The sequence below is a fragment of the Medicago sativa genome, chromosome 7, assembly GCF_051527215.1.
Source record: "Medicago sativa cultivar Bolivia chromosome 7, Bolivia_mono, whole genome shotgun sequence".
Taxonomy (NCBI): Eukaryota; Viridiplantae; Streptophyta; class Magnoliopsida; order Fabales; family Fabaceae; genus Medicago; species Medicago sativa.
The window spans coordinates 55,393,660-55,417,627 of NC_140755.1; the positions used below are offsets into that span (position 1 = coordinate 55,393,660).

The following is a 23,968-nucleotide window of genomic DNA, read 5'->3' on the forward strand; positions in this document are numbered from 1 at the left end:
CTTATAAAAGCAAATTTTGTAAATATTATAAAAGATAAGGGATAGACTTACAAAATAGAAACAAGGTAATTCCCTTTTTAACAAAACTGAGCCAAGGGATAGACTCCAAAGTACATAACAGAAAGCTATATAAAAAAAGAAAACAAACTGGGGAACTCTTGAGCTCCTGTAGTAGACTATTCCCCAAAGTCTGGGTGTGCACTTGCAAAGAGATCCATGCGTCTTTTCTTTCTCCCAGGACAAACCTTGTCAAGTAAATCCTGGTTCTCTTGGACAACGGCTTTCAGCTTAGTGTTTTCATCCTTTTCCTTGCGATTAATCCGAATTTGCTGATCTAATAAATTCTTCACAGTATCATACTCTCGCTCCTTCTCGTGGTACTTTCCTTCCCACATGGACTTCTCACGCCTTTCGATGTCCAACTGCTCATGATACCCTCCCAAGGACTCAAGAGGTAAAGGTAAAGGTATAGCTGGAACGGTTGAGGTCACAAGTCTTTGTTGAGGGTAAGGCATCTTCAATTTATTAGCTCGATCGATGACCCATTGGACATAAATTTCATGAGCGATAAATGACCTCTTTCCTAACTGATATCTATCCTTCCTGACAATGGAATACCAAGCTTTCTCGAACTGCGCTCCTTGATTCCCATCATCCTTTTTGTAGAGGAAGAAATCCCTGTCTAGGATGAGGTACACGGGATTCATCTTCATATAATATCCAAACTGTCGTCTAGCAAGAACCGGGCTATAACTAATTCCTCCATGCGTACCGAGAAGAGGCACGTTGTTGAAGTCCCCACAACTATTAATGACAAACTCTGGGTCACAAACTGGGTTAAACCAATCTATGTCCTTTGGGGTCCAAGTCATGAGCTTCTGAGACCAAGGGAGACGTTCTGGTCTAAGCTTGGGACGGGGTAAATGTGAAGTAATCCAGCGGTGGAGTAAAGGTGTACAGCAAACGATGGTCCCTTTTTCTTTACGAGTGCGTTCATGAATAGAAACATAGGTGTCAGCTAGCAAAACAGGAACCGGGTTTTGGGTTAAGAAGATCCGAATGGCATTCATGTCAAAAAAATTGTCAACATTTGGGAAGAGGACCATACCATAGATAAGCAGGGTGAGGATAGATTCAAAGGCAACGGTCTGGGATTTCTCAAAACAAGTGGTGGCTTTTTGGTGAAGGAAGTTGTATGGTAGGCACTGGAGACCATTTTTGGGGGTAAATTCGTTTTTTATATCGGCTACCTCAAGGTGAAGGGCCTTTGCGATGGTAGGGATCTTAGGAGTGGGTCCAGAGGCATGAAAGGGTACTTCGTTGAGTACGGGTAAACCAACCCAATGAGAGTACTCCTCTAAAGTAGGGACAAGCTGAAAGTCTGGGAATGTGAAGCAATGATAGATCGGATCGTAGAATTGGACCAAAGTATTGAGAAGTACCACATCCACTTTTGTCCTGAGAATATCGAGTAAATTACCATACCGTTCTTGAAAGCGATCCGGATCCTTTAACATCTTTGTCAAACTCTTTAAACTCTCTACATCCGGACTTTTGAATTTATACCCATGAGTTCTCCTTCTAACACCCTCCATATCCTATGATGTTTACAAAAAACTTACATAAGTCCTTCGATATTTTTAATGGATGGGAAAAAAATATTTATGGATGAATGCATGTATGCATGATTTATGCTACACAAACGGTGAAAACATGGTGAGGTTTAGTTCCATAATGTTGGAGTCAAAGGTAAGCACGCCATTTGGTAAGGACTATGGTTTCATTTGTATTTGTAACAAGGGTTCTACCAAGTTCCCAAATTCCAACCCCCTTCCGAATTTTATCGGATACCGAGAAAACACCCGGTCCAACAACGTTCGTGGAAAGTCTCGTCTGAGTGTAGTATCGCGTGTCGACTAATTCCGAGAAAACACCCGGTTAGCCACCGCACTACGTCCTAAGAAGCCAAGATGGGTTTAAGGGTTACTACAGGTCCTTAGCGTTCAACGGAAACTTAAGAGTAATAAAGTCTGAACGTGAAAACACACGCCGACATATATCACTTCAAGCTCCTCCGCTAAGTGTGGTTATCTCACATGTGTCACGACACGAGTATACCCTCGGTATGACACTATGAGTTTACCACTCCTATCTTATATTTCTCTCAAGCCCGGGTTAGGACTTATCTCACCACTCACGTTTAAAAGAAATGAGAAAGAAGAAATGAGAACAAACATACACGTAATTTCCAATCTTTCATTAATTTTTTTTTAGCAAGTTTATAGCACAAATTTTAAATAATGCCAAGTTAGGCTTAACCCTCGTAGTTTTAGTCCCCAGCAGAGTCGCCATTTCTGTCGCGTCATTTTTCGGACGTTCGAAGGCCATTTGATTGGCGTTCGACCCACTTTGGAATTCATGACTGAACATTTAATTCTTTTCAAAAAGAAAGTGGAAAAAGGTTCAAATACCACATTTTTTAGGGATTAAGGGTTCGGGGGTTGGTTATATTTAGGGAAGGTGTTAAGCACCCTAAATATTCGTAGTACTCTACGAGAACCTCTTGATTTTATTTAACTTTTGTGCTCTAAACTTGCTTGCTTTAAAAAATGGAATTTGTAATGATAAAAGAAAATAAAGACCTAATTTATCTACATTTTTTATTGATTTGGAAGGACGCACGTCCTCTGCCTACGTACCCGTGAAGGATCAAAACCTCGTAGTTTGGGGTAGAAATTGACGTTTGATTTGTTTTGTGTTTTTAATAGTTTTTGAAAAAGGTTTTAAAATGAAAGAAAGCCAAAGTGGCAAATGAGTATTTGTTTGTGTTTTTTAATATTGAAAGAAAGTAGACTCAAAGTAGGATTAAAGTTGATTTGAAATTTGATTAAGAAAGAAAATAAAATGAACGATCACTTGATTTAAGATCAAGGTTTCTTTATAAAAATATTTTTTGTGATTTTTGTATGTTTGCATGTTTTTGTTGTTTTGAATAATGATATGGAAATTATATAAGCAGAATGAGAAAAATAATGTTAAGCTGAAATATAAGGTTATTTTAACACGGACCAGAATACTCTGGAGAATGATTATATAAGCAGAAATATAATATTAACAGTTTATTTAGGACCAGAGCACTCTGGATTAATTTAATTAACAAGGACCAAATTGTTCTGGAGAATAATATAATATGAACAAAAAATATAATATTAACAGTTAATTAGGACCAGAGCACTCTGGATTAATTTAATTAACAAGGACCAGATTGTTCTGGAGAATAATATAATATGAACAAAAAATATAATATTAACAGTTAATTAGGACCAGAGCACTCTGGATTAATTTAATTAACAAGGACCAGATTGTTCTGGAGAATAAATAAATTAAACAACAATATAATATTAAAAGTTAGTTTAGGACCAGAGCACTCTGGATTAAGATGTGTGTATTTAGTGTAAAATAAATGAAAAAAGATAAAAGGAGAAGAAAAGAGGAAAGAAAAAAAGGAAGATGATATACCTTTTATAGGGAGAATAAGAGAAAGACAAAAAGATGAGGGTTGTTTTGTTTTTTGTAGTGATGGTTTTTTTTTTTTTTTGTGTTGATTTGTAGTGATGATTGTGTGATTTTTTTGTGTGGTTTTATGTGGTGGTTTATGTGGGATTTTCTTTTGGATCAAGATATGCTCAACACTTGTTTGAGACTATGATTACAAAACAAAACTCAAAGAATTATGATCCAAGATATAATGAGAGAGCAAGAGCTTGTTTGTTTGTGAAGAACTTTGTAAGTAAATGATATTTGCACTTGAGAGATAATTGCTTTGTTGTGTAAGTTCCTTTTTTTCTTGTCTTCAAGACTTTCTTCTATTTATAGAGGTGATATGCTTGCTGCCCACTTCAAAGAAAGCCAGCTGCCTTGCTTTAATTCAAAAGTCCATTTGCGCTCCAAAACATTTGGTTTGATGGAGCCATGAACATTTGTACTTCAAGATTGATCTTGAGAATGTTTTGCAAGTGTAAGAGGAGAAAACACACGCTTTATGCAAGCTGTAGTAATTGTTTACATGAAACAGCTAATGAGAGATAACTTTGATGAAGTCATGTGATGAAGTCATGCCATGACATATTGCTTTGTCACTTAGATATTTTAAGATATGAATCTTTGCTTTTAATGGGTCAAAACCTTTTTAAGGCCCATTTATTTGTCCAAATCAAATCCTAGTATTTCCTTAAATTGGTGAGACAATATCACATTAAATTCTTGATCCTCATGAAAAAAGTCCATGCTTGTGCTTTTGTACGTAAATGGCTTGTGAAGAAGCTTAGGTGTTGAGAGCATTCTTGAGGTTATTCTTATAAAACAATTTCTCACAAAAATCATTAGTAGATAACAAGATGAATTTAAATAAATATGTTTGTAATCCTTAAAATAATAAAAAGGATTTTGTTTCAACATATCTTAGGTCAAAAATTGGGGTATAACAGATGCCCCTATTTAAGTTTTCTTCGTCCGGAGATTCGAAGATGAAATATTTTGATTTGACGGGCGAAGAGACTTAAATACAAAAGTGCACCAATTTTGACCTAAGATGTTATGAATGCTCGCGTTGTAATTATGAATGCAGGACGACAAAGATGATTTGACTGAGACGAGAAACAGCAACGGGATACCCAAGTTCGTTGAAGAGAGGGATCTGACTCCGCTAGGGGGAATGTAGTTTCACTGGGGAAGGAGATTGTATACTATGATGGGGACAAAATTTGATTAGTGACACCTACTTGAACAGCTAAACTGGGGATGACACTATTGAAATTGAAATTGATCACTGACATCGCTTGCACAGCCACGCTTAGGTGACACCATTGAAATTGTTTGATTGGCGACATCAACTTGGACAACTAAGCTGTGGATGACACTATTGAAAATTGAATTGTGATTCCAAACTGTTCATTAGTTGGAACTGGCCGTTTGAAACATGATGAAAGTAAACCTGATCGGTCCGTTGGTGGACTTGGTGACTTGAAACAAGATAAAAAGGTAAACTCAAGCGTCCGTTGGTGAACTTTGTGACTTGAAACAAAATAAAAAGGTAAACTTAAGCGTCCGTTGGTGAACTGGTAACTTGACACAAAATAAAAAAAGTGTAAACTGAAACGTTCGTTGGTGAACTTGGTGACTTGAAACAAAATAAAAAATGTAAACTCAAGCGTTCGTTGGTGAACTTGGTGACTTGAAACAAAATAAAAGGGTAAACTCAAGCGTTCGTTGGTGAACTTTGTGACTTGAAACAAAATAAAAAGTGTAAACTCAAGCGTTCGTTGGTGAACTTGGTGACTTGAAACAAAATAAAAGGGTAAACTCAAGCGTTCGTTGGTGAACTTGGTGACTTGAAATGAGATAAAAAGGTAATCAAGTGGTTCGTTGGTGGACTGGCAGCTTGACGTGATTGATATGTGAAGTGTTAATTTTTGTTCATTACCATGAGGTGATTTATCTGTGTGTACCGTTTGAGCCTTCCAGCGTCTAAATAAACGGCTATATTTTCCCTTTTAACGGTCATGAATAGTGAAAAGTAACCCCTTTTTCTTTCCCCCTAACAGCTACATTCCTCCCTCCTTCTATAAATACTTCACATTCATCTCTTATTTTTTTTCACAACCTCCATCCTCATTCTTTCTTAAAATGGCTATATTCCTTCTCATTGTCATCACTCTTCTTGCATTCGTTCTTCTACTCATTGACATCTTCCATTATGAAGAAATAGATGAAGAAATGGCGTTTCTAAGAGAGATTGAAGTCGCAATAGCGGTATTGCTTGGTTTACCGTTACTGATCCTGGCTTGGACTATGGAGATTTGTTCTCGTAGAAATCGCGGTTAGAATAATAATCTCTGCTATGAATTTTTTTTTTTTTTTTGGTATGGCTGCTGGAATTTGCGAGAATCCACCCGGCTTGGCAAGTGTTCGCCGGAATCCAACGGGCTCATAATGGGTGACATCACTGGAACAGACACACTGGGGATGACACTTTTGATGGTAATAAGGTAAATGCGAGATGTTCGTAATGTATGAATATATGATTGTATGAATGTATGCATGTATGAACGTAACTTGTATGACCCATTCATTGTACGAACTTGATGAGACGGGACATGACCGGTAAAGTGGGAGGTGGACCCACATTTGCAGCACTACACACTCAAAAAGATTTCCTTGAAGATGATTTTATTGTGAGCAAAGTAACCCTATATGTCTTCTGGGGAGAGAACCCATCAAAAGTCTGGAAGAAAGTCGCCATTTGTAAACCTATACAGAATGTTCTTTCATCAACACACTTTAGTCGTCGTGCCCACTTTTTCTTCTTTGGTGTAGTGTTTAGCCAATGCTTGTTTGACAAGGTTTAACCATTATTGAGGACAATGTTTGAGGCATGCTTCTTTTACTCTCGAGTCCTAAAAATGTGTTTGTTTGTTTATGTTTTTAAAAGACATGAAAAAAGTTTTAAGAATTTTGCTTTTTTAAAATATCATCATCAAAAAAAAAAAATATATATATAGAAGAATTTTGGGAAATAGAACAAATGAGAATTTCAAGTAAAGGGGCAAAGGCTCAAATTTTTATTATTTGAAAGGTGGCCTGCCAATGGCGCGACTCCATAGATTTTACAAAGTTTGAAAAAATGGTAATTTGAAAAGGAGAGGTATATTGAACTTCATAACCCTATCCTCCCTAACAACTTTGAATTCCACTGCTTTTTGATGCTTCAGATTGGAGATTCTTTGATAGCAGGTATGCCCCAAGTGGATGTGCCTGACTGGACGCAGTTACTTTGTCTTTTTCTTTTAATCCTTAATTTTTGCATAGACCGCCTTTTCAGGTTTTCAGCCCATCAGGATGATGATTTCTATTTAAATGTCTCTAATTTTTGCCTGGACCGCCCTTTCGGGTTTTCAGCCCACCGAGACGCTCATTTTTGCCTAAGCCGCCCTTTTCGGGTTTTCGACTTACCGAGCTGTTCTTATAATTTTTAGACAAAGTATTTCTTGACTGCATCTGTGTTTATGGGACGTGGAAGTTCTTCACCATCCATGGTTTGAAGAGTCATGGCACCGCCTGAGAAGGCTCTCTTGACAACATACGGGCCTTCATAGTTAGGCGTCCACTTGCCCTTGGAGTCGGGTTGGAAAGTTAGGATCTTTTTGAGCACAAGATCCCCTTCTTTGAATTCACGAGGACACACTTTCTTGTCAAAAGCCTGTTTCATCCTCTTCTGATACAGTTGTCTATGACACAAGGCAGTGAGGCGTTTCTCTTCAATCAGATTCAACTGGTCATATCTACTTTGAACCCATTCAGCCTCTGACAATTCAGCCTCCATTAAAACTCTCATCGAAGGAATCTCAACTTCTACGGGAAGTACCGCCTCCATGCCATATACCAAAGAGAAAGGGGTTGCCCCCGTTGATGTGCGTACCGAAGTACGATATCCGTGTAATGCGAAAGGAAGCATCTCATGCCAATCTTTGTAAGTCACTACCATCTTCTGGACGATCTTCTTTATGTTCTTATTTGCGGCTTCGACAACACCATTCATCTGAGGTCTGTAAGGCGAAGAATTACGATGCTCGATCTTAAAATCATCACATAGCTCTTTCATCATCTTGTTGTTCAGATTCGTCCCGTTGTCCGTAATGATCCGATTAGGGACACCGTAGCGGCAGATAATATGATTCTTGATAAACCTGACTACCACTTGCTTGGTCACATTAGCATAAGATGTGGCTTCAACCCACTTGGTGAAATAGTCAATAGCCACTAGAATGAAACGGTGCCCATTTGACGCTTTTGGTTCAATCCTTCCAATCATGTCAATGCCCCACATAGAGAACGGCCACGGAGAGGAAAGAACATTGAGTGCAGTTGGCGGTACATGAATCTTATCGGCAAAGATCTGACATTTGTGACATTTTCTGGCGTGCTTATAACAATCAGCTTCCATTGTCATCCAGTAATAGCCTGCTCTTAATATCTTTTTAGCCATTGTATGTCCACTAGAATGAGTTCCGAAGGATCCTTCGTGTATTTCATGCATCAACAGATTCGCTTCGTGCTTGTCTAAACATCTGAGTAACATCATGTCAAAGTTTCTTTTATACAAAATGTCCCCGTTCAGGAAGAAATTGCCAGACAATCTTCTTAGAGTCTTCTTGTCCTCATTGGATGCTCCGAGTGGATACTCTTGACTTTGAAGAAAACACTTGATGTCGTGGAACCATGGCTTGTCATCAGCAACTTCTTCAGTAGTGAATACATGAGCAGGCCTCTCGAGACGTCTGATACGGATCAATGGCACTTCATTCCAACGATTTACTTGGTACATTGAAGACAAAGTAGCTAGAGCATCTGCCATTTGGTTCTCATCACGAGGTATGTGGTACAACTCAACTTTGTTGAAGAAGGTCAGTAATCGTCTTGCATAGTCTTTGTAGGGGATCAAGCCGGGGTGGCGAGTTTCCCATTCTCCTTTGATTTGATTGATTACGAGAGCTGAGTCACCGTAAACGTCGAGGTTCTTGATTCTCAGATCGATGGCTTCTTCGATACCCATAATACATGCTTCGTACTCTGCCATGTTGTTTGTACAATCGAACGTTAGCCTGGCAGTGAAGGGGATGTGTGCACCCTTAGGAGTAATAATGATTGCTCCAATTCCGCTGCCATAAGCATTAACAGCTCCGTCAAATATCAAACCCCACCTTGATTCAGGATCTGGACCTTCTCCAAGAAGTGGTTCATCACAATCCTTCATTTTCAAATACATAATCTCTTCATCGGGAAAGTCGAACTTGATTGGCTGATAATCTTCAATCGATTGGTGAGCCAAGTGATCTGCAAGGATGCTACCTTTGATTGCCTTTTGAGAGTGGTACTCAATATCGTATTCTGATAATAACATCTGCCACCGGGCAATCCTTCCTGTCAAGGCGGGCTTCTCGAAGATGTACTTGATCGGATCCATTTTAGATATCAACCAAGTAGTATGACTAATCATATAGTGACGGAGGCGTTTGGCAGCCCAGGCTAGAGCACAACAAGTCTTCTCAAGCATGGAATATCGAGATTCGCAATCAGTAAACTTCTTGCTCAAGTAATAGATGGCATGCTCCTTTCTTCCGGTTTCATCTTGTTGTCCGAGCACACAACCCATGGAATCTTCTAACACAGTTAGGTACATAATCAGTGGTCTTCCTTCAACTGGAGGGATGAGAATCGGAGGTTCTAGCAAGTATTCTTTGATGCTGTCAAAGGCTTTCTAGCAATCTTCTGTCCATACGATACTTTGTTCTTTGCGGAGTAGCTTGAATATTGGTCCACATGTTGCAGTCATGTGAGAAATGAACCTAGAAATGTAGTTTAGTCTTCCGAGAAACCCTCTTACTTGCTTTTCCGTTTGTGGAGCGGGCATCTCTCTGATAGCTCTGACTTTGTCGGGATCGACTTCAATACCTTTCTGACTGACAATAAAACCCAAAAGCTTTCCAGATCTGACACCAAAGGTGCACTTGTTAGGATTCAGACGGAGTTGATACTTCCTCAGTCGCTGGAACATCTTTAGCAGATACTCGACATGCTCCTCTTCAGTAATTGACTTGACGATCATATCATCCACATAAACCTCGATTTCTTTATGCATCATATCATGGAATAAAGTAGTCATGCCTCTCTGATAAGTAGCACCTGCATTGATCAAACCAAATGGCATGACTCTGTAACAGAAAGTGCCCCACGGTGTAATGAAAGATGTCTTCTCTCTGTCTTCGGGTGCCATCTTGATCTGATTGTAACCGGAGAAACCATCCATGAAGGAGAAAACTTTTGATTTGGCAGTACTGTCAACCAACACATCAATATGAGGAAGTGGAAAAACGTCTTTGGGACTAGCTTTGTTCAAATCACGGTAATCAACACACATTCTGACTTTACCATCCTTCTTTGGGACAGGCACTATGTTGGCAAGCCACTGAGGGTATTCTGATGTAACAAGGAAACCTGCATCAATCTGTTTCTGTATTTCTTCTTTTATCTTGAGGGCCATGTCAGGGCGGGATCTTCTTAACTTCTGCTTGACCGGCGGGTATTCTGGCTTCAAAGGCAAATGGTGCACCACAATATCAGTATCTAGACCCGGCATATCTCGGTAAGACCAAGCGAACACATCAATATATTCTTTGAGAAGTTCTATTACTCGTTTCTTGACACTTGCTTCAAGTGATGCCCCAATCTTGATTTCTTTCTTGTCCTCTTCGGTACCCAAGTTGATCATCTCTGTGGCTTCCCCATAAGGTTGAATGGTTTTTCTTTCTCGTTCAAGTAGCCGAGAGATCTCGTCGGGAATCTCTTCATTCTCTTCTTCTTCTGCCTCATATACAGGGGATTCAAAGTTGGGAGAGATCATAGGGTTATGTTGTTCGGATGGTTCATTGATGTTTAATCTGCACATATGATTTGATGATTTTAGAAAATGAGTGAAATGCAGATTTTTCGAAGGTGATTATATTTATTTATTTATTATTTTTTTTGGTTTTTTTTTTGTATTACCATTTTTTCAGAAAATGCACAAAAGAAAAATAAAGCAAAAGTCGGGAACAAAACGACATTTTTATTTGATTGATGATAATTTCTTGAAACAAAAAGAGGCCCTAGATAGATTCACTTTCGCTTGGGGCGGGGCGAAAGGATTTTATTTTATTTTTTTAAAAAAAAAACATAAAAACAAACAAATGCATTACTTAGACAAATGAGCAACAAATGGAACATCTACGGCAATCCAATTGTGGCTAGATCCTCCGCGAGTTACGAAGCTTTGTGGCATTCCCTCAGGGTTGTCTTCAATGATAGCATTGGTTTTTGATGGGGGATGAATGAACCCGGCACTGTGGAAAACACTCTTGATAGTACCTTTGGCTAGCTGGATGACGACCCTTGTCTTGGGAACCTCTGTTGATGGAGAGAAACCGAGACCTTCTCGACGTTTGTTCTCTGGCAGGTTCAAAACCTGTCCCCAGCCTGCGGAGTCACCCTCTTGAACAACCCTTTGCGCATCCTTGAAGGAAGAGATGGATGCCCCAGGCTTCTTTGTACTCTGATCTTCTATGGTTAGCCCTTGGAATGACGTTCCATCTGTAGTATCAGCGTCAATAAAAGAGAAAGATGACAAATGGCTCACTAGCAAAACCTCCTCTCCTCTGACAGTCACTAGCTTCCCGTTCTTCACAAATTTTAGCCTTTGATGCAGCGTAGATGTCACTGCCCCAGCCGCATGAATCCAAGGCCGACCCAGCAGGCAACTGTATGCAGCTTGAATATCCATCACCTGGAAAGTAATCTGGAACACTTCTGGCCCAATTGTAATAGGCAAGTCTACTTCTCCTCGAACCGTCTTCTTCGAACCATCGAATGCTTTTACCATCACCGAGCTTAGTCTCAGAGGTGTACCCTGGTAGGAGAGTCGATCAAACGTTGTTTTGGACATCACATTCAGTGATGAGCCAGTGTCTATCAGCACATTTGACAAAGCATCAACCCCACAATTCACGGATATATGCAGTGCCAAGTTATGATTCTTTCCTTGTTCCGGGAGCTCTTCGTCGTTGAAACTCAAATTGTGACATGCAGTGATGTTCCCCACTATCCCGCTGAACTGATCAATAGACACATCGTAATCCACAAAAGCTTGTTCTAACACTCTCATCAAAGCACCTATATGAGCTTCATAATTTAGCAATAAGGACAATACAGATATCTTTGAGGGTGTTTGCAGCAATTGATCGATTACCTTGTACTCACTTTTCTTGATCATCTTGAGAACTTCATACAGATCGGAATTGGTCCCGCTAGACTGGCCCGTTTCTTTGCTTGTACTAGGATCTTTTGCTGGCACGGGTTCAGGCACCGGAATACTAGCTTTCTTTGGGAATAATGTAGGAATGACGCGTCCATTTCTCAATACTCTGCTATCTTCAACAATGCTGTCTACAGAAGGCAAAGGTGGTATTGGAATCTCGTGTCAGTCCTCCACTATTGTGGCATTGTATTTGTAAGGTATGGCTTTCTGGGAAACATGAGGTAATGGTCTTGGTAAATAGATCACTAAAGGAGCAGTGGCTGACTTCCGACTGTCGTAAAATATCTTCAAAGGCTCTTCTGGAGTTATAACGCATATATCTTCACATTTTCTTTCAACAACAAGCTCTCCTTGGTCTAAGAGTCCTTGAATATCATATTTTACCTTCTGACAACCCCAGGGATTTAGGAGGCACACTTTGCAGACATCGTGATCATGTTCAAAGAGGTTTGCTTCGCATAATTTGGCATGTAGTGGGACCAAAGGTGTTCGAATGTGTTGAACGTCCAGAATGAGGTGAGTCTTTTGGCAATCTTCGACCATGTTGACTGCTGCAACACCATGATTCGGCAGTGGATTGGTTTGTACATTTGGTGCTGAGTCTGTAAAGGTTAATCTTTTGTCATTGATCAGCCTCTGGACCGCATTCTTAAAGCCATAGCAATTTTCAATATTATGTCCTCGGCCCCCCTGATGAAAAGTACAAGTTTGGTCAAGTCTATACCACGTTGGTAGTTTTTCTGGTACTGGGGAAGGTGCTCTGGTTTGGACCAAATTCTTTCTGAGTAAACCTGGAAGTAACTCTGCATAGGTGATGGGGATCGGGTCAATTTGCAATCTTTGTCGAGGTTGTTGTTGTTGGTAGGGTTGTGGGAGATTTTGTTGATATGGTTGTTGTTGATATGGACGTTGTTGGTATGGTTGTTGGGGATATTGTTGAGGGTATTGTTGTTGGGGATATTGTGGGAATTGAGGCTGGCTATTTGGTGGTTGAACAGTATTGGTAGTAGGTGTGATGACAGCAACATGTTGATATGCCGGATAGTGTTGTCGGGTTCTCTCGTTGGTCACCATACCGACTTCCTGTTCATTCTTCCTTGGAAAATTGTTACCATATTTCTTCGTACCACTAGTAGACGCACCATCTTTCATTATTCGTCCTTCTCGGACACCTTCCTCCACACTTATACCCACGCCGACCATCTTCGCGAAGCTCCTGGATGCGTTCCCTACCATTTTTCCGTAGTAGAATGGACTGAGAGTTCTCAAGAATAACTTGGTCATCTCTTTTTCTTCCAACCGTGGGCTAACCTGTGCGGCAATATTCCTCCATCGATGAGCATACTCCTTAAATGTTTCTTTATCCTTTTGAGTTTCAGCCTGGAGGTCACCTCGATCTGGCGCCATGTCTACGTTGTAATCATATTGTTGCACAAAGGCGTCACATAAATCCTGGAAACTTTGGATGCTTGTTTTGTCCAGGTTCATGTACCACTTCGAAGCGGGGTTAGCCAAACTTTCGTGGAAAAAGTAGATGAAGACCTTATCATCTTTAGCATACGCAGACATTTTCCTTACATACATCGTCAGGTGGTCTTTCGGGCAGGAGTCTCCTTTATACTTTTCAAAGTCAGGTACCTTGAATTTATGGGGTATCTGGACATCCGGTACCAAACAGAGGTCGTAAGCAGATCTCCCGTAAGCTTCTTTTCCCTTTAGGGCTCTCATTTCCCGATGCATCTCTTCATACTTTTCTTGTAAGTCTTCAACCCTGTCATGCCCCCCATATTCCCGGAATGGAAGATGGGTTCCTCTTCTTGTGGTGTAGTATGAACAACGGGTGCTGAGTAAGTGATAGTAGTTGGAGGGACCATGGTAACTTGCTGAGGAACATGAGTTGCATGTTGAAAAGTAGGCATTTCTGCTTCACAAGCAATGGGACGGAGTATCTCGCCAGCAGTGAGAGGAGGGAACCATGGCGTGGGACGTTGTGGCGCAGAATATGTCGGAGTCTCGACACATACCGTCCAATCTGGGATAGCAGAGGTAGTAGCTTCGGCTCGAGTCCTGATAGGAGGAGGAGGTGGTGGAGTCTGTGCTACTGCCAACAACTTTACCAGATTGGTTAATTCTTCCATCTTTGTTTTCATGTCGGCCAACTCATCCAATTTGGTGTTCATGGTTGTTACCTCTTCACGGAGTGCTAGATTCTCTTGCTCGAGAAGATCCATCTTTCTCTTTACGGTTGCTCGAGTGTAATGAGTACGGGTAGACTGGTGGAGAATACGTCGGGCCACTTTTGTAACGAGCTGACCTTTTGTGGAAAAGAAAAAAATTGTGTGAGACTCAGACTTGAAACTATGAAATGCAAAATGATGCATGATATGTTTATGCAAAAATATACCTGATTTTTTTTTATTTATCGAAGGACTTATAAAAGCAAATTTTGTAAATATTATAAAAGATAAGGGATAGACTTACAAAATAGAAACAAGGTAATTCCCTTTTTAACAAAACTGAGCCAAGGGATAGACTCCAAAGTACATAACAGAAAGCTATATAAAAAAAGAAAACAAACTGGGGAACTCTTGAGCTCCTGTAGTAGACTATTCCCCAAAGTCTGGGTGTGCACTTGCAAAGAGATCCATGCGTCTTTTCTTTCTCCCAGGACAAACCTTGTCAAGTAAATCCTGGTTCTCTTGGACAACGGCTTTCAGCTTAGTGTTTTCATCCTTTTCCTTGCGATTAATCCGAATTTGCTGATCTAATAAATTCTTCACAGTATCATACTCTCGCTCCTTCTCGTGGTACTTTCCTTCCCACATGGACTTCTCACGCCTTTCGATGTCCAACTGCTCATGATACCCTCCCAAGGACTCAAGAGGTAAAGGTAAAGGTATAGCTGGAACGGTTGAGGTCACAAGTCTTTGTTGAGGGTAAGGCATCTTCAATTTATTAGCTCGATCGATGACCCATTGGACATAAATTTCATGAGCGATAAATGACCTCTTTCCTAACTGATATCTATCCTTCCTGACAATGGAATACCAAGCTTTCTCGAACTGCGCTCCTTGATTCCCATCATCCTTTTTGTAGAGGAAGAAATCCCTGTCTAGGATGAGGTACACGGGATTCATCTTCATATAATATCCAAACTGTCGTCTAGCAAGAACCGGGCTATAACTAATTCCTCCATGCGTACCGAGAAGAGGCACGTTGTTGAAGTCCCCACAACTATTAATGACAAACTCTGGGTCACAAACTGGGTTAAACCAATCTATGTCCTTTGGGGTCCAAGTCATGAGCTTCTGAGACCAAGGGAGACGTTCTGGTCTAAGCTTGGGACGGGGTAAATGTGAAGTAATCCAGCGGTGGAGTAAAGGTGTACAGCAAACGATGGTCCCTTTTTCTTTACGAGTGCGTTCATGAATAGAAACATAGGTGTCAGCTAGCAAAACAGGAACCGGGTTTTGGGTTAAGAAGATCCGAATGGCATTCATGTCAAAAAAATTGTCAACATTTGGGAAGAGGACCATACCATAGATAAGCAGGGTGAGGATAGATTCAAAGGCAACGGTCTGGGATTTCTCAAAACAAGTGGTGGCTTTTTGGTGAAGGAAGTTGTATGGTAGGCACTGGAGACCATTTTTGGGGGTAAATTCGTTTTTTATATCGGCTACCTCAAGGTGAAGGGCCTTTGCGATGGTAGGGATCTTAGGAGTGGGTCCAGAGGCATGAAAGGGTACTTCGTTGAGTACGGGTAAACCAACCCAATGAGAGTACTCCTCTAAAGTAGGGACAAGCTGAAAGTCTGGGAATGTGAAGCAATGATAGATCGGATCGTAGAATTGGACCAAAGTATTGAGAAGTACCACATCCACTTTTGTCCTGAGAATATCGAGTAAATTACCATACCGTTCTTGAAAGCGATCCGGATCCTTTAACATCTTTGTCAAACTCTTTAAACTCTCTACATCCGGACTTTTGAATTTATACCCATGAGTTCTCCTTCTAACACCCTCCATATCCTATGATGTTTACAAAAAACTTACATAAGTCCTTCGATATTTTTAATGGATGGGAAAAAAATATTTATGGATGAATGCATGTATGCATGATTTATGCTACACAAACGGTGAAAACATGGTGAGGTTTAGTTCCATAATGTTGGAGTCAAAGGTAAGCACGCCATTTGGTAAGGACTATGGTTTCATTTGTATTTGTAACAAGGGTTCTACCAAGTTCCCAAATTCCAACCCCCTTCCGAATTTTATCGGATACCGAGAAAACACCCGGTCCAACAACGTTCGTGGAAAGTCTCGTCTGAGTGTAGTATCGCGTGTCGACTAATTCCGAGAAAACACCCGGTTAGCCACCGCACTACGTCCTAAGAAGCCAAGATGGGTTTAAGGGTTACTACAGGTCCTTAGCGTTCAACGGAAACTTAAGAGTAATAAAGTCTGAACGTGAAAACACACGCCGACATATATCACTTCAAGCTCCTCCGCTAAGTGTGGTTATCTCACATGTGTCACGACACGAGTATACCCTCGGTATGACACTATGAGTTTACCACTCCTATCTTATATTTCTCTCAAGCCCGGGTTAGGACTTATCTCACCACTCACGTTTAAAAGAAATGAGAAAGAAGAAATGAGAACAAACATACACGTAATTTCCAATCTTTCATTAATTTTTTTTTAGCAAGTTTATAGCACAAATTTTAAATAATGCCAAGTTAGGCTTAACCCTCGTAGTTTTAGTCCCCAGCAGAGTCGCCATTTCTGTCGCGTCATTTTTCGGACGTTCGAAGGCCATTTGATTGGCGTTCGACCCACTTTGGAATTCATGACTGAACATTTAATTCTTTTCAAAAAGAAAGTGGAAAAAGGTTCAAATACCACATTTTTTAGGGATTAAGGGTTCGGGGGTTGGTTATATTTAGGGAAGGTGTTAAGCACCCTAAATATTCGTAGTACTCTACGAGAACCTCTTGATTTTATTTAACTTTTGTGCTCTAAACTTGCTTGCTTTAAAAAATGGAATTTGTAATGATAAAAGAAAATAAAGACCTAATTTATCTACATTTTTTATTGATTTGGAAGGACGCACGTCCTCTGCCTACGTACCCGTGAAGGATCAAAACCTCGTAGTTTGGGGTAGAAATTGACGTTTGATTTGTTTTGTGTTTTTAATAGTTTTTGAAAAAGGTTTTAAAATGAAAGAAAGCCAAAGTGGCAAATGAGTATTTGTTTGTGTTTTTTAATATTGAAAGAAAGTAGACTCAAAGTAGGATTAAAGTTGATTTGAAATTTGATTAAGAAAGAAAATAAAATGAACGATCACTTGATTTAAGATCAAGGTTTCTTTATAAAAATATTTTTTGTGATTTTTGTATGTTTGCATGTTTTTGTTGTTTTGAATAATGATATGGAAATTATATAAGCAGAATGAGAAAAATAATGTTAAGCTGAAATATAAGGTTATTTTAACACGGACCAGAATACTCTGGAGAATGATTATATAAGCAGAAATATAATATTAACAGTTTATTTAGGACCAGAGCACTCTGGATTAATTTAATTAACAAGGACCAAATTGTTCTGGAGAATAATATAATATGAACAAAAAATATAATATTAACAGTTAATTAGGACCAGAGCACTCTGGATTAATTTAATTAACAAGGACCAGATTGTTCTGGAGAATAATATAATATGAACAAAAAATATAATATTAACAGTTAATTAGGACCAGAGCACTCTGGATTAATTTAATTAACAAGGACCAGATTGTTCTGGAGAATAAATAAATTAAACAACAATATAATATTAAAAGTTAGTTTAGGACCAGAGCACTCTGGATTAAGATGTGTGTATTTAGTGTAAAATAAATGAAAAAAGATAAAAGGAGAAGAAAAGAGGAAAGAAAAAAAGGAAGATGATATACCTTTTATAGGGAGAATAAGAGAAAGACAAAAAGATGAGGGTTGTTTTGTTTTTTGTAGTGATGGTTTTTTTTTTTTTTGTGTTGATTTGTAGTGATGATTGTGTGATTTTTTTGTGTGGTTTTATGTGGTGGTTTATGTGGGATTTTCTTTTGGATCAAGATATGCTCAACACTTGTTTGAGACTATGATTACAAAACAAAACTCAAAGAATTATGATCCAAGATATAATGAGAGAGCAAGAGCTTGTTTGTTTGTGAAGAACTTTGTAAGTAAATGATATTTGCACTTGAGAGATAATTGCTTTGTTGTGTAAGTTCCTTTTTTTCTTGTCTTCAAGACTTTCTTCTATTTATAGAGGTGATATGCTTGCTGCCCACTTCAAAGAAAGCCAGCTGCCTTGCTTTAATTCAAAAGTCCATTTGCGCTCCAAAACATTTGGTTTGATGGAGCCATGAACATTTGTACTTCAAGATTGATCTTGAGAATGTTTTGCAAGTGTAAGAGGAGAAAACACACGCTTTATGCAAGCTGTAGTAATTGTTTACATGAAACAGCTAATGAGAGATAACTTTGATGAAGTCATGTGATGAAGTCATGCCATGACATATTGCTTTGTCACTTAGATATTTTAAGATATGAATCTTTGCTTTTAATGGGTCAAAACCTTTTTAAGGCCCATTTATTTGTCCAAATCAAATCCTAGTATTTCCTTAAATTGGTGAGACAATATCACATTAAATTCTTGATCCTCATGAAAAAAGTCCATGCTTGTGCTTTTGTACGTAAATGGCTTGTGAAGAAGCTTAGGTGTTGAGAGCATTCTTGAGGTTATTCTTATAAAACAATTTCTCACAAAAATCATTAGTAGATAACAAGATGAATTTAAATAAATATGTTTGTAATCCTTAAAATAATAAAAAGGATTTTGTTTCAACATATCTTAGGTCAAAAATTGGGGTATAACACTTATGTTATATCACTCTTGACAAGTTTGTAAACCTTTGATAATTACTTTTAATCAAGATTTTAATGCTTTCGGATACTTAATCAGGCTGGACACGGTCGATTAAGTTATCAGATCGACTTTGTTATCGTTTAAGGAATTTGGACACGAATGTTTAAACGCTAACCTGGAAATAACGATGTCGCTTTGGACACGAAGGATGTTGTAGAAATGATTGTAATAATATTGGTTATAAAGCTAGAGTCTGTTAATCGATCGAGAGATTGCTGCTGTTATGCTTGTTCGTTATCTTATACCGCAAGTGAAATAGTTCGATCCCCTCTCGTTTTTACTTTTATGTCAATTGTGGATATAGTGTTACAAACAAACAAATTATATCCAAACCCTTAATGTGAACTATTGTGAAAACGCTTATGATATAACGCAACTCCCTGTGGAAAACGATCCTATATATACTCACGTGTACATAGTTATATGACATGTAGAAAAACTACATCAAAATGGCGCCGTTGCCGGGGAGTAACGTATTTTATATTATAAGTTTTGAAACAATTTTGTCATGTTAAGTCAATTTTGCACAAAATTCTTTCATGCATATACTTATACACTTATATCATTCATTATTTTTTATGCTAACCACCTGGTATAGTCTTGGTGAACTTTGTTTATGCGAGGTACCATTGCTAAAGAAGACCTACAATTTGATCCTGAGATTGAGAAAACTGCTAGGTTACTTAGGAAGCAAGCAAAGGAAGCTAGGAGATTAGCCAGGCTGGCTCAGCCGGAATCTTTACTTTTTATTCCTTCTCCTTCCGGTTCGGTGCATACTATTTCACTTAGTGGTTCTTGACACTCTTCTGAACTATCATCTCCAAGGAGTGAACCAGAAGTAGTCATGGCTAATGAAGGTGAAAATGATGCTCTACCAATGTGGGTTAGTCCGAGGAGGCTAGCTAATCTTGGAAATCAAAATGCCAAATCAATTGAGCTGAAGTCGGGGTTGATAAACTTGATAACTCATAACCAGTTTACCGGTATGGATCATGAGGATCCATATAGACATTTAACCAATTTCTATGGTATCGCCGGGACACTTGGTTTGAAGGAAGATGAGGAAGAGGGTATGTTTGTGAAATTGTTTCCTCATTCTTTGATCGGAAAGACAAAGGAGTGGTATATTGATCAACCAACTTCTTTGATGGAAAACTGGACGGAGCTAGAGAAAGCATTTCAAGAAAGATTCTTTCCGGAGGATAGGCATCTTGAGGCTAAAACTTCAATTACAACTTTTACTCAAGGCCAAAGTGAGTCTCTTTGTGAAGCATGGGAGCGCTATAAATCATTGCTAAGGAATTGTCCAAAGCATGGTTTTGATAGCCAAATGCAACTATATCTTTTTCGTCAAGGGCTTCAAGACATGTCCAAGACGATGCTAGATGCAAGTGCTAGAGGTTCTATTGCTTTGAAAAATCTAGCTGATGCTGTCAAAATCATTAACCAAATGGCTCTCAACACAAGAAAATCTTCTCACAACCGGAATCCTCAACAAAGGAAAGCCGGTATCCTTGAACTAGAAGCAAATGATGCGGTCTTAGCTCAAAATAAGCTTCTCACTCAACAATTAGAAGCTATGCAAAAGGAGATGAGAGCTATGCCAAAACAAATTCTTGAATCTCTCAAGCAAGAAGGAGGAACCGCTCAAGTCAATACTTGTGGACTTTGTACAGGGGATCATCCCACCGGCTATTGTCCCACTCCCGGTTCTTTTGAAGAGGAAGAGGTCAACTATGTGGGAAACCAACAAAGACCTAACCAACCACAACAAGCCGGAACCTCACAACAATCCCAAAATCCGGGTACTTCTAACTTCCAAGGAAGATATCCGGCCAATCAAAACTTTCAAAGGCCATGGAGGGCACCTTACAACAATAACTACCAATATCCACAATCAAACTTCTAGCAACAACCTTACCCTCAATTCCAACAACCATTCAATAATCAATACCAATTCCCACCACCAAATAACCCCCAACAACCTAACAATTCCCAAAGCACCGAAGAAACCTTGAAGCAATTCATGCAAATGTCCATGGCTAACCAGAAAAACACCGACGCGTCCATCAAAGGCCTTGAGATGCAAGTTGGTCAGTTAGCACAACAAATGGCTCAAGGTCCTCCGCAAGTGGGAACTTTCACCGCTAACACTCAACCAAATCCTAAGGAGCACCACAAGGCATAGCAGTCAAAAGCTATTGCTACAAGGAGTGGTAGAGTAGTAGGTAAAGGGGTAGGTGTAGATATTGTTGTTGAAGAGAAGGATGATGAAGTTGTCAATGAGGAGGATAAGGAGAAGTTCAAGGAGGATGTTGTAGAGATAGAGAAGGAAGTGTATATAAAGAATAAAGAAGAATTAGTTGAAAAAGAAAAAAAATCAAAAAAGAGAACTAGTGGAACAAGAGGAGATGGAGAGGAAGAAGAAAGATGTGGGGAAAGATAAAGGGAAGAAACAAGAAGTTGAGAAGCAAGTGGTGGCTCAACGCTTACCATACCCACATGCTCCATCGAAGAAAGACAAAGAGCGGCAATATGCAAGGTTTCTTGAACTCTTCAAGAAGTTGCAAATTGATATACCATTCTCAGAAGCCTTGGAGCAAATGCCGGTCTATGCAAAATTCATGAAAGAGATCCTTTCCAAGAAAAGAAGAGTCAACGATGAAGAGACAATCCAAATTGATGCCAATTGTAGTGCTATTATTCAAAGAACGTTGCCTAAGAAAGAGCAAGATCCGGGAAGAGTCACTCTACCGGTAGCTATTGGCACAACACATGTAGGTAAAGCACTACTTGATCTTGGATCAAGCATCAATCTCATGCCTTTGTCCGTTGCCAAAAGAGTTGGTGATCTTTGTATAAAGCGGACTAGGATGATGTTGCAATTGGCCGACAAATCCTTTGCAAAACCACTAGGTATGGCCGAAGATGTTCTTGTAAAAGTGGACAAATTTATTTTTCCGGCTGACTTTGTGGTTATGGATATCGAAGAAGATGAGGATGTGCCTATCTTAATGGGAAGGAATTTCATGCAAACGGCTCGGATGATGATTGATCTTGATGATAATATCATGAAGGTCAAGGTAAATGATGAAGAGGTTACTTTCAACATCCGAGAAGCCTTGAAGTACTCAAAAGACAAGGGTGCATGTTTCAAAATGGATGCAACCGAAGAAGTCATCTTGACTACTCGGAAGCAATTGCACAATAGAACACCCCTTGAGAGTGCTTTGGTGGACACACTCAATGCTATTGATGAAGATGAAGCAAGAGCTATTGACGAGTGTTTGAAGGAGCTAGATTCCTTGAAGGAGGTTCTTCCTAATCAAGCCATACTTGAAGATTTGAAAGAAGAATCCAAGGAAGAAGCAAAAGTTGATGACACCAAGGTAGAATTAAATGTTTTACCATCTAATTTGAAATATGTTTTTCTTGAGAAAGATGGTACAAAACCGGTGATCATTAGTAGCTCCTTGTCCATCGATGAAGAAACAAAGTTCGTAAAGGTCCTCAAGGCCAACAAGGAAGCGATAGGGTGGAAATTATCCGACTTGAAAGGGATAAGTCCATCTTATTGTATGCACAAGATTATGATGGAAGAAAACTTCAAGCCGGTAGCACAACCACAACGCCGCTTAAATCCAAACATGAAAGAGGTGGTGCGAAAGGAAGTAGTGAAGTTGCTTGAAGCCGGCATGATCTATCCTATCTCGGATAGTGCTTGGGTAAGCCCGGTTCAAGTAGTTCCCAAGAAAGGAGGAATGACGGTGATCAGTAATGATAAAGATGAGTTGATCCCAACTAGAACCGTCACCGGATGGAGGATGTGTATAGATTATAGAAGACTCAATCAAGCAACAAGGAAGGATCACTTCCCCTTGCCCTTCATGGATCAAATGCTTGAAAGACTCTCCAGTCATTCCTTTTATTGCTTCCTAGATGGTTACTCCGGTTACAATCAAATCACCATGAACCCAGATGATCATGAGAAGACGGCTTTCACTTGCCCCTTTGGTATTTTTGCTTATCGAAGAATGCCATTTGGCTTGTGTAATGCACCCGCAACTTTTCAACGGTGTGTTCAAGCAATCTTCTCCAACTTTATTGGTAAATGCATGGAGGTGTTCATGGACGATTTCTCAGTTTTCGGGTCGTCATTTGATATGTGTTTGAAGAGCTTGGATACCGTGCTGAAACGATGTATTGAAACTAGCTTGGTGCTCAATTGGGAGAAATGTCATTTCATGGTTACCGAGGGTATTGTCCTTGGTCATAAGATTTCTGCAAAGGGTATCGAGGTAGACCAAGCAAAGGTCGATGTCATAGGAAAGCTTCCTCCACTGGTAAATGTCAAAGGTGTGCGGAGTTTTCTTGGTCATGCTGGATTTTACCGGAGATTCATTAAAGACTTCTCAAAGATAGCAAAGCCTATGAGCAACTTGCTCAACAAAGATAAGTCTTTTATTTTTGATAATGAATGTCTTTTAGCATTTGAAACTTTGAAAGAAAGATTGACCACTGCACCAATAATCATTGCTCCTAATTGGAATTTAAATTTTGAATTAATGTGTGATGCAAGTGATTATGCTGTTGGTGCGGTCTTGGGTCAACGTAAGGATAAAATTTTTCATGCTATTCACTATGCAAGTAAGGTTTTAAATGAGGCACAAATCAATTATGCCACAACTGAAAAAGAGTTACTTGCAATAGTTTATGCAATGGAGAAATGTCGTTCTTACCTTGTAGGTTCCAAAATTGTTGTTTATACTGACCATGCAGCTATCAAGTATCTCCTTACTAAGTCCGACTCAAAGCCAAGGCTCATCCGTTGGATGTTGTTGCTTCAAGAGTTTGACATAGAGATCAAGGATAAGAAAGGCACGGAGAATCTTGTAGCTGATCACCTTTCAAGGTTGACAAACAATGAGGTAACCAAGAATGAACCGGAGGTTCGTGAAGAATTTCCAGATGAACGGTTGCTAGCTATTAATGTGAGACCGTGGTTTGCCGACTTGGTGAACTACAAAGCAACCGGGTTCATTTCGGAAGATTTTGAATGGCAACAACGCAAGAAGTTCCTCCATGATGCTAACCA

The 23,968-nt window shown here is 39.5% G+C and overlaps 3 protein-coding genes across 3 annotated transcripts; all 3 read right to left on the minus strand.

Annotated features, from left to right (window-relative positions):
* Positions 1-176: 176 nt before the first annotated feature.
* On the minus strand, positions 177-1,595 carry LOC146906889 (uncharacterized). The gene has a single exon (XM_085728989.1). It carries the CDS (start codon positions 1,593-1,595, stop codon positions 177-179), a length of 1,419 nt encoding a protein of 472 aa, XP_085585115.1.
* A 7,721-nt stretch (positions 1,596-9,316) lies between these two features.
* LOC146906890 (uncharacterized) lies at positions 9,317-13,636 on the minus strand. The gene is made up of 3 exons (XM_085728990.1): positions 12,174-13,636; positions 10,794-12,032; positions 9,317-10,496 (listed from the first exon to the last, which is right to left on the minus strand). Exons 1-3 carry the CDS (start codon positions 13,634-13,636, stop codon positions 9,317-9,319), a joined length of 3,882 nt encoding a protein of 1,293 aa, XP_085585116.1.
* Positions 13,637-14,514: 878 nt separating this feature from the next.
* LOC146906891 (uncharacterized) lies at positions 14,515-15,933 on the minus strand. The gene has a single exon (XM_085728991.1). The coding sequence runs from the start codon at positions 15,931-15,933 to the stop codon at positions 14,515-14,517; it is 1,419 nt and encodes a 472-aa protein (XP_085585117.1).
* Positions 15,934-23,968: the final 8,035 nt, after the last annotated feature.

Bases quoted from the DNA above. Each gene is read 5' to 3' on its own strand.
- LOC146906889 (XM_085728989.1), bottom strand. From the start codon at position 1,595: ATGGAGGGTGTTAGAAGGAGAACTCATGGGTATAAATTCAAAAGTCCG.
- LOC146906890 (XM_085728990.1), bottom strand. From the start codon at position 13,636: ATGAGAGCCCTAAAGGGAAAAGAAGCTTACGGGAGATCTGCTTACGAC. The intron at 12,033-12,173 runs GTCAGCCACTGC...TTCTGTAGACAG, and splicing joins ATATTTTACGACAGTCGGAA to CATTGTTGAAGATAGCAGAG. The intron at 10,497-10,793 runs GTAATGCATTTG...TCATATGTGCAG, and splicing joins TTTGTTGCTCATTTGTCTAA to ATTAAACATCAATGAACCAT.
- LOC146906891 (XM_085728991.1), bottom strand. From the start codon at position 15,933: ATGGAGGGTGTTAGAAGGAGAACTCATGGGTATAAATTCAAAAGTCCG.